Source organism: Metopolophium dirhodum, chromosome 4, assembly GCF_019925205.1.
Source record: "Metopolophium dirhodum isolate CAU chromosome 4, ASM1992520v1, whole genome shotgun sequence".
NCBI classification, from domain to species: Eukaryota; Metazoa; Arthropoda; class Insecta; order Hemiptera; family Aphididae; genus Metopolophium; species Metopolophium dirhodum.
Window position 1 is genome coordinate 28,908,053 of NC_083563.1, and position 12,070 is coordinate 28,920,122.

Here is a 12,070-nt window from a genome sequence, read left to right on the forward strand (position 1 = left end):
AACTTATGGATAATCTTGTATTACATTTTCAAATCTTAGATTTAAAAAGAAAAATTTTTATGAATTCTCAACTCAAAATAATTTGCTATATTTCGTGATTTTTCCGTATTTTGTCAAAATTTGAACTTTAAATGCTTATAAATAAAAACTGCGAGTAAGAATTTTTAATATTTTTCAAATGTCATTGTAACAATATAGATTCTATATATTCTATATTATAGAAGGAGCCTTGTATTAAATTTTAAAGCTTTTTTACCCACAAATAATATTTTATTGATATTTATAGAAAAAAAAACTAAAAAAAATGGAAACTGAAAATGTCCGTAAACAGTTTAAAAAAAGTCAAAATATTTGGAAAATGTTATGCTGTATAGAAAATGCTAATATAAACATTCAGTCAAAATTTCATGTACCTACGGTCATTTGTTTTTGAGTTGCACCAAAAACCAAAATCGATTTTCTCGAAAACAGATTTTGCGTAAAAATTCCCGTTTTTCCTTAATTTTTCTTTGTTTTTCACGTCACTTTTGAAAACTACTGGGAAATTTTTACTTTTGACCACCCAAAGTACCAACTAGATTCAATTTCCTATCAGAAAAGTTACTGTTTAAGAAAATTCAAGCATTTTTACTGTCCTAAAAGGTGATGACAGACACAAAAATAAAAATTGAAAAAAAATGTAGGTTCCTAAAATAAATATATTTATTTTTGTATATTGATTATTTCCATTTAAATTTAATTAAGTATTGATATTCGTACTAATTGATTGAATTACAACAAAACAAATCCATACAAATCTGATCAAAACAAAATAAATCCACATGCGAATCGACATTAATCATATTATGTGTGTTGCTATGTTATACGATGATTTTTATTATCATCAACAATATAGTAATTTTTAACAAGCGTTACATGTCTTAAGTACTTTAAATTACACGCAAAAAGTAAAACAAACAGTTTACTATCTGTCATCTACGCTATAGGTACTATACGATTTATACAACAATATAAAATAGGTTAACATTAAATCTATATGTACTTAACTATTTTTTTTTAACATTGAACTAAATGCCCACAGTACTTCAAATGTGTTTAATATATGTTGTATGTAGGGTCCGGATTTAAATGCTCTAAAAAATATCTAATAATATCAATAAAAAATGTATTTTACTGCAACAATGCGTCAATGCCCCTTAAAAATTGACATATAAGTACAATTATTTTTTTAGTGCAATGTTTTATTAGTTACCTACCTAATTTATAATTTACAATAAATTTAATTTAATTAAAAAAAACCGATAGTTGAAATTTGATTAATTAATTTGAATAATTGATGCGGTTGTTACAATTGATAATTTGTATTGAAAAACCAGAAAAGCCTATTAAACTAAATATGAAGATACACTAATCAATAAATTATCTTGAGATAATATTATAAATTAGGTAAATCAATTTAAATAATATGTCATATAATGTACAAATATGCATTAAAACTAATAAAACGACCGAAAATGCAAAAAAAAAAAAATGGTCAAAAATGAAAAAATATCCAAATTTTCAACAAAATAAAAGTTTCACCGTTGCGAAGTATCTGTTTCATGAAACAAATTATATACTTGGAAATCATTGGATAATATCACCCAAAAAAAGATGCACTTTCATTGAAATCCGGGCCCTAGTATAATATGTTATGCAATTAAGTACAAACGAAATATCTTACTAGCATCTTCTCCTGGGCATGATTTGCAACATTTTCCTGGCAATAATATGGGTTCTTCACAATTGGGTTTAGGGCAATCATTTTTTATGTTCCGACATTGCACCCGGCCAATAATTCTTCTTTTCTTTTGAACCTGAATAATGTGTAAAATAATAGATAATTACGGGTTTCACAATTTATTGATATAATAATTATAGGATGTAGTTTTTATATAAAATGTATAATGTGTATAATATATAAGGTAGTATAATAAGTCATTAATAACTATATGACTATATATTTCTATATTGCTTATAATATAAATCATAAAATTTTTGTTTTTTTTTTGTTACTATACTATGCACCATCAAGAATCATACAATGTTTTTTTTTAATCTTTTCGTTGGTTTTATAATATAATATAAATATTAAATATATTGTATAAAAGTCATATCCCTGTGAATAAACTCGGTTTGGAAAAATAATAATGATTTTAATATATTTGAAATTAAACGTATTTGAAGGTAATTCAATATAAATTATTGTTGTTTTGCCAATAATGCCATACAGATGCGTTTTCAAAATACATTCCTATTTATCGTTGAATAGTAACGATAAAATATGACAATATATATAATACTGATTAGTATAGTACCTATAGTATCGTACATATAACTTATAAGTAGTATTATAGATTGGTTAAATATAATTAAGATACCCCAAAATCAATATTTTATTACCTAGTTGAAAACTTGGAAATCAAGTAGTTTACATTTTAATGTTATAGTGGTACCTATATACTGACTACTTTATACCGTATACACCTGTAAATGTACGTATAGGTATTTAGTATCAACTTTATAGAGTGTAACAGAAAGACCTGAAAATAAATGATGCTACTTATACGCATGACAAAAATTGTTAAAATTATATGATTAGTAAATAATTTAAAAAATATACTCATGTCAGAAAATTCTCAAATATAATATTTAATTTTCAAAAAAGGTATTACCTATATAGTATAAACGTTCCAAATTAATTAAATCAAAAAATATTGATATTTTAAAAAGTTCTAAAAATAAAGTACTTGATTTAGATAAATATTTTTACCATAAAAATAGTTCATATAATCAGATTCACAAACTGGCCATATTGAATTTCTCCAAAAAATTTAAATCAAATTTAAACTTTTTTAAGGGTCTTCCAGTTACACTCTGTATACTATAATATATATAGGTACCACCAAGACACCTAGTGTATATAATTATATTCTATTGTTATATACTAATAATTTGAAAACTTAAAGAGGATATGAATTTCAAATGTTGTACTCAAAGTAAAACACAAGAAAGAAAACCAAATATATAATATTATAATAATTTTATGTTTGTTTGTTATTAATATAAAATATAACATATAACATGCTATAATTTTAAATACCTATATAAAGTACCTATGTATTTTGTGTGCTTGACCTATTGGATATTACTTAGTATTTAGTACATATACCTACTAAACCTACCTACCTTTAAATAATATGTAAATCTGGTAGTAATGGAAACACGAATTTCTGGCATAATAGCGCGTAGGTAATGCCAGATAATTGTAAACATCTATTAAAACGTACGCGATCTGATGATAGTTTTAACCGCACATAAATAAATATATACCTATGTATAATATATATGTATAGATGTGTAATTACTTGGACGTATAAAGTATGCAGCGCATGTGCGTGTCATGAGCTTCTTTTTTAAATTAGCGAAATTATTATATATCGTAACGGTCGGTCGGTCGTTCCTATATAATATAATATATAATATGTATAAGGTACCTTCTGCAGTTTACGGCTTAAATAGGATACATACAAACACGTATAGTAGCTGGCACCCACCTACCCACATCAGCTACCTGTACACGTGATACGCAAGCCGACGAAATCAACTGAAATCGATGACTTTATAAAACGCAGACGAGTGTTCGTCGCGCGTAGTAGCGTTTGTCCAAGTACACGTCCGCCGTAGCAGTCTTGCGTGCCTATATATATATATATATATATTATGGGATAGGATCTATATCTATATAATATGTTATGTATTATTATTGCGTACCTACACCTCGGCGGTTCTTCTTGTGTGGAGTTTTTTAACGGAATTTTTTTCTCTCTCTCTCTCCCTCTCACTCTGTCCGTATCGTATTTTTACCGTAAATATATTTTATGCGCGCGCGATGACAGTCACGACGACGCGTGTAATAATGCACGCGCGTGTGCAATGTGTGTGTATATTTTCTTCTTTTTTTTTTTTTATACATACATCGTCGCCGTCGTTATTCACGAACATCGGCTTTCTATATCGGCGGCGGCGTCGATCGATTGTTCTCCTCTGTGCGCGACGATGGAATGCGTGAATCCGATCTCATCGATTGTTTGGACGCGCGCGCGCGACACACAATAATTGAACGACGGCGGCAGACGCGACCGGATCACGCGATACGCGAGCGCGCGCATAATTAGAATAATCTTCGCCAAGCGGTCCGTCGGACATCCCGAAAAGTGTCTGCCGCCGCCTTTTTCCTAAATACATATTATACGCCGGGCCCGCCCTTAGGCCCACACAACCTCATTCCATCACACTCGCTCGCGAAAACAATATTATTATAATAATAATAATAGTAATATTATAATTTATAATTTACACAATGTACGCACTCACACAAACGCGATGACTACGATGACGCCGCCACACCATATTATAATCACTATGTATATAATACATTAATATACGTGTAGGTACCTTATAATATACATGATATAGGTAGGTACATTATGTATTCTGCACTGCACCGGTACATTATTATAAACGCGACACGTACGCTGTATAAAGGTATTTTTTTCATAATGTAATGAGGACGATAATAATAATAATAAATACCTGGGAGTAACAAAAAAAAAAAAAAAAAATTGGTAGGTATATACGAAAACGTGATTATTTTCATATACAGAGATTTATTCCGGTGACATTATATGATACAAATACATGCGTTGTTGTTGATGTTGTTATTATTATAATATAAGTGTCGCACTTACCTGTACGCACTCGCATTTTATACAGTACATGACACCGAAAGGTGGTCCCAAGTCCGCGAACCAAATGGACCCGATTTCTTTGAGTTGTTTACCAAACTGGCATTCTGAAAATTACGAAAAAAAAAATGTTTACAAAATGAAATTGTTAAATAACAATGTTCTATTGAATAAAGTAATGTATAAGGGTATTATCATTTGTAAATATATGTTGGTGTCTAGTAGATAATCATATGAACAAATATGAAGTTAAGTGTTCGTCATAAATATTATATAAATGTCTCGCTAACTACTACTGTTTATTGTGTCTACTTTGATTTGATCATCAGCGAGATTTACTTAATTGTACTATAATACAGGTTTTGTTTGTATTGTTGAAAATGTAACATTTTTCAATACATAATTATAATGTACCTATATGTGACTACCACGATTTCTCGTTATCCAGCGATAACTTTTTGAAACATGGACACTTGGTATCACCCACCTATTGTTGCAGCAAAATAAAAAATGAATAATGCGATCGTCACTAAAATTATAAAGCACCCATCAAAGCCCAATAGGAAAATTTAAGTTCCTAAAATATGAAAATCGTTAAGCATATAGGTAAATTTTTGAGACTTGTAGACTCTCTATGATCAATATTGTATAATTTGTATCTATTCGTATATATACTATTTGGGGGTTCCTGGTATATAAGTGGCAAAAATAAAAGGAATAAGGGTCGAGAAAATTGTATCCACTTATAATTAAGAATCATGTAATTACTGAAATTCCGTAAATTGTAAATGAAAAATAAATATCTTTATCTAAAGATGACTACATTTTATTTTTAATTCATCTTTATTGAACTAAATGTATTTGTTTCAAAAATGTATGTATCAAAGATCACATAGTCGGACGAATGACATGTTTCAAGTTTTCGTGATTATATAGTTATTAGATGCTGTATATTTTCAAATATAAGAAAAAATATGGTTTGGTTATAAATTGAAATATTATAGCTATTAATCGATTCACGGTTTAATATATTAATATACTACCTACATGGTATAACATATACAATATAATATTATAATATTAACATATAAGTACACTAATGAAATATAATGTGAGTTTTATAAACATTTTCTAATGTAAGTAATTTAATCTAAATAAATATCAAGATTGAATAATTCTATGACTTATTTTCTATATAGCATCTTGAATTACATTTATTGATGTCTAATATCGTATAATTATATTAATTAAATGTTTTAATTTATTTTTTCAAATTTCAAAAATAAATAGTAGTAATAGTTCGTTATCGAATAAGAAGTATTGGGTGCCTATACCTATTATGATTTATTATTATGTATCCGGAAAAATGTTGATCTATTTTTTCTTAGAAAAAAATGAAAAAGGACAACATTATAATAATAAAAAATTATATTGTTATACCAATACATACAAACATTTTCCCAGACATTGCTACAGACCCCTCAGCCACCCCTATAAATACGCCCCAGGACCCTAAAGTCTGGACAAAGAGAAGCGAAAACCGTATCATCGCCACGGCTTTACCCATTACATCTACTCGATGACTTTTTTCTTCTTAGTTACAAATCTTTTTCTTCGATTCAGCTATGTGTACTTTGTTGTACAGTGTATTATATTTAATTAAACCCAACTACCTATATTAATTAAAAACATAATTTATTACACCATTACAACTTGCAATCTATTGTGTGGCGTTCGTAACGAGTAATAAATTATGTACTATACTAATGGCATCTGCTACTGAAGTAGTAAAAGAGATCAAAAAAAAAAATATATATATATATATTAAAAACGTACCGTGGTGGCATAGTTTATGTTACACTGTTATATTAGTATCACTACATCTATATTTTACACTCCATATAGGTATAATATGGTATTATGGTATAAATTTGTGATAATAATATATTATCCTGCAGATGAATCATTTATAGGTAAGTAATAATTCAACTATTTAGTTGTATACGATGTGTATACCTATATATACGTAATACGTTAAATATACCTATATTATAATTTATATTATGAAGTGTAAAATATATACATGCGTATTAATATTATTTATTTAAATGTATTTAATACACAGTGGCACCGAATAATATACAGAATTTAGTGAAAAAAAAGGCAAAAATACTATTAATATAACTACCCGCAACTATGCATAATACGTATACTTAGGTACATTATCATATATTGTATAACCAGTATGATATGTAGAATGATATTATTATGTTTTTATTGAAGATACTGCGTCACTGCGGTACTATCAACTGCTATATAGTTGCTACAATTATATAGTATTAATACTACCCAAAAAATTATGTGCTCAGACTTAATTGATTTCCCACTAATTACAGCTCTAAAAAATAAAAAACCACCCACAATCCTTGAAAGTTAATTGAAGCAGTGGCTTTACTGTTTAGTATACTAGGTAGTAGGTATGCATCATATTGTAATATGGGCGTCACATTAGTATTTAATACACAACTGTTATGTATAAGATATAACTCAAGAAACGGCTTGTTAATAGTTATATGAAATATTATTAAAATATGTGAAATTCAGTTTGACTATTGTTTAGTATAATACACTTTTTAAAAATATAGGTACTAATATAGGTATCTATTACTTTTTTTGTTGAGTTTTGACTGATATAAAATCCAAAAGTACCTACTCATAATATCTTTATTCGTAAAAACTGTAACTATAAATTGAATTGCTTTTATTTAGAAATTCACTGGCCGGCTAGGTTTTTATTTTGTGAGGAGATCAAAAGTCTAAAAATATTTTACAACAGTATTTAGTTCATATGATTTTAATCCATGGGGCACATACCACTGGCCAATAGTATACTTAAGTTGAAACACGCGGTTACAAATAAACAAGGTGTTCAAAAAATTTGGAAACGCTTTTATTACTGTTTGCATATTTTTGTACCTAAATAATAGCAATAATCGATAACACTGCTTCACATTTATTAGGAAAAATATTTAGTATGACATGTTAGCATATTTTTTGTATTAATTTTGGAATTTTAGTCAAAGCCTATAATTGTAACCTATATATAGTTTAACAACCGGTTTTCTCCAAACGTTCACCGAACACAACAATTCACAGATAAGTCAACAGGTAAAAAGGCAACAATAGGGTTGACTTTGAATTTAAAAATTCAAATATAGGTAGATATTAATGATATTATTATGATATAATAATCAAAATGCTACAAAAAACAACTGTTTTGGAATATTTCTTTCGATCCAATAAAATTATTATTATTTATTAATTATTAAGTATTAAATCATATAATATGTGAACATTATAATAATGTTTTGGTCCAGCTGAATTGATAAGGTTAAAAAAATGTGGGTGCAGCATATACAAACGCATAATATGTCGGCGGCTTAGATACGTTATATTAAGCCCCCCCCCTCGCTTTAACTTTTATTAAATTCATTAAATTTTGTTCAATATCGTTTCACGATATTTTCACGTGTTGAGATTGTTATGTTACCTTTTGTTTAATCCCGTGTTCAACATATTCATTTAATCACACCAACCTTGTCTATAGATAGGTATACCTTAGTACCTACTACCTACGTCACTAATTATACTCACGATTATAAATAATAATAATGCTAAATGCACCAACTGCTATTTTTAATTATTTTAGATTGAATTATGACATAATATCATTATGAACAGTCATCATGAGTGATGAGTGATGACCAATGTACAACATTACGCGGTTAGCCGCTACTCGCTATAGACATAAGTAGGTACCCTTACAATACATCGTATGGCGTATAGTACACGACATAGTATACAATTATACAAATATACAATGATATGTAAACGGCAGTTTCACAGCGGCCGAGCTACCGCGTTTTCCGGCGCACAGAGTACCACGAGTTTATATAGAACTTCACTGGTTAACCACTATGCAACTCGCAGTCGGAGTATTGGACACGTTCGGGAAAACGTGGGAAGGTGTCACTGAAACATGTATTGGCAAATTCTCGCGAGGTTCTAGACTGGTGTGGTCCGACGACCGACCGTGGTAAGCACGACCGACATATTGTTTATGGGTCATGGGTGTACCTACCCTCGTCGCTGACGTTTTTTCCAAGACCGTCTTAACCTTCTGATACTCTATCACACTGATTTTCACGTCCGTGAGTGACGAGTGCGAGTGTTACATACTGTATATGTCAGTGTTGTCAACCCCCTCCCCCCGAAATGAATTCCTATATTCGCCACTGGTGTTGTGAATCCATCGAAACTCCGGTCACAAAACCTATCTTAACTGTTTTCTCGTTACCGTCCGAGAGTGCGTATTATAATAAATAGTGTATGCAGAAATGTAAGCAATACTGAATACGTGTCTGCAGGATCATCAGCTTCGGACTTACGCTCGTAAGTCGTGGAATACTTGGCACCAAAAGAAACCACAACACGGGATAATAATATGAATGAAGAAGTAATAAGTAGTATAAATGTTTCAGACATATAGGCTAGAAATTCTCTAGACTAAACCGGTTTAAAATTATCCCACATTATCCCGCACCGGGATAATGAACCATGTAAATGATATAGTCCAAACATCCCGGTGCATTATTTCTCACGCAGGTTTAGTCTAGCGAATTTCTAAAGGATATAAAGTAACCAAATTTTTTAATCTCAATTTACCCCATGGCTTACCACTTGAAAAAAACCCGCCTCTGACAAGGTGTAATAATCATGTAGTTAGACAATTTTTAGTATTATCCTAAAAGTTATAACATTTACATATAAATATCAAATATACATGGTTTATTATTATCGACATCGGTTCACTTATACATTTACAATATACCTATATCATGCGTATTTTTATAAAGTACAATTTGTTATAAGTATATAATAACGTACAAATAGATAATACCGAAACTTGTACAACCTACATTATTATGAAAAAATAATAGGACAATAGGTTAAGTGATAGACGTTTACTCCAGATGTTCGGAGCGTTCCGATTTCTTGAATACAAAAATATTTCATATTCATAAATCATAATAAGATGAGCGATTAGAAAAACCGAACAGCTTTTAAAAATAATTTGTTTTGCAAACGTACAGTGTGTAATTAATAAAAATATATTTGCATTTTAACAATTATTTGTCCGTATAACTTACATTTTTTTAAAAATATTATAATACATGAAATCAGAAATATGCATATGCCCTGCAAGCAATAAAATGTTACTCTTTGATGGTTCAAAACCAAAATATTTGATGACTCGGAAAATTTTATCTAATTGCGTATTACAATCACGTTGAGTTGCATCACTGGATGGCCTCTCCTCATATCATGTAAATAAAATATACAATATTGTCATCATATTTTCCTATTACGCTCACGGAGTATACCTAAGTCCTAAATGGTTAATTTTGTTATAATAAAAAAAAAAATTTTAGTATCATATAATTGAGGGTAAAGTTCAGATCACTTTTAATGTTTAGTAGTTTAGTACGGATAAGGTATTTGTGTTAATAATATTGAAATAATATAATAAATCATGGTAAAAATTACAAAATATAAAAATATAATATTATTTGTAGGAAATAAGCAATTATAGGTATGTAACAAACGACCCTAAATTCGTCTATATAATATAATATAGACAGTATACAATATGTATACATATATTTTTTTGTTACACTGTCTTGTACATTTTTCATTTTCATGTGACCGTTTACAGGTTTTACGAGCAATTTTCATTATTTAGGAAAACAAAACAAAACAAAAAAGTCTTGTAATTTTTTTTTAAAACGTTAATTTCTTTATTTTTATTCTTTCATCCCAGCGACGATGGGTGTATTTATACAAATGATTATTATCGTTGGCATTCTCATTGTTCAGTGTGTGTGTGTGTGTGTGTGTGCTGTATAATATAATGTATGCCGCCACCAGCCGGCAATGACGTGAAACAGATTGGCGCCGGCCGGTGACTGGAATACGACGACGGCGGAGACGTCGACGTTTACCCGCCGTTTTTATGCACGCAACAGCGTCTTCGTTCATTTCTTATTTGGTATGACCGGTTATACACACACGCATGCACTACATATTATAATATTATATATGTATTTATATCATTATGTATTAAAACATACGGTCGTCGAATCAAGTGGGAAAAAATAGCACCTAATATTATAATGGTATCATATATTTAAACCTTAAACGGCGTGTCGTACATAATAATAACAATTGTTGTTATTATAATTGGTTATGCATGTCCGGATTTTCGCCTCACACATATTATTTTATACCTCCGCATACAACCGAATTTTGTATTATTATTATTATTATTATTATTATTATTATAATGATTTGACAATGGTATACGTGTAACTCAGTGAACTTTAAATCATCATCATAATAATAAAAAAAAAGAGAGACAATCGCTGATCGCGTATGTGCGTGCGTGAGATTTTGGCATTGCATAATAATATAATGACGTATATTTGAGGACCATTGACACAGTGACGTTAAAATGATGCCAATGATGCCATTGACAAAAACGAAAACTCACGGGTAAGACGGCGGGTCATCCGGAAATACCCTCCACCGGCGCTTCGCGTTCAATGGTTCAAAAAGACGTATGAACATATTATAATACGATGGCAGTCATCTAACCCTAGTATGATTATATCGTGTGTACTGGTGGTGGTGAAACGGGATAATGATGGTTCCCCCGGAAATTCCTTCCCGGGAGACCTTTTGTTTTACATAATACCGTGATAAAAACATACCTAATATATAATTTTTGTGTATTTAGTACTCGTCGTGATGGTTATTGGTTGTGTACTCGTGTGATATAATATAATAACATACATAATGATTTGTAAACATTATGTTGTTGCAGTTATATTATTGCATCTCATAGTAAAAGCCCTTTGTAATCCGCTTATATTATAATATATTAATATACTAGTACCTATATACATATAGTATAGTTCATTGTATCAGTATCGGTATAGCATCATTATTGGATCTAAATCATCGAGCAAAGTCGCGAGTTATAAGACTCTTATTAGGTATAGATAACGCGTAATAATGTATTATAGTTTGTAGGTACTTAAACAATTTATGAGTGCTGGTGCATAAATAATAATTGTTATGATTTTATGTCGTATGTTTTTCAGCCTATTATATCAGCGTTTCTCAACCTGTGGTACGCGGAAAGCTCATAAGTGGTATGCTTC

At 29.8% G+C, this 12,070-nt stretch overlaps 1 protein-coding gene across 1 annotated transcript in view; it reads right to left on the reverse strand.

Moving 5' to 3' along the window:
- Positions 1–12,070, reverse strand: part of LOC132942307 (dorsal-ventral patterning protein Sog) — a 29,843-nt gene that overhangs the window by 13,144 nt on the left and 4,629 nt on the right. The window contains exons 2-3 of the mRNA XM_061010605.1: positions 4,791–4,894; positions 1,724–1,856 (exon numbers count right to left, since the gene is read on the reverse strand). Coding sequence (XP_060866588.1) covers positions 1,724–1,856; positions 4,791–4,894 — 237 coding nt within the window. The remainder of the gene's footprint in view (positions 1–1,723; positions 1,857–4,790; positions 4,895–12,070) is intronic.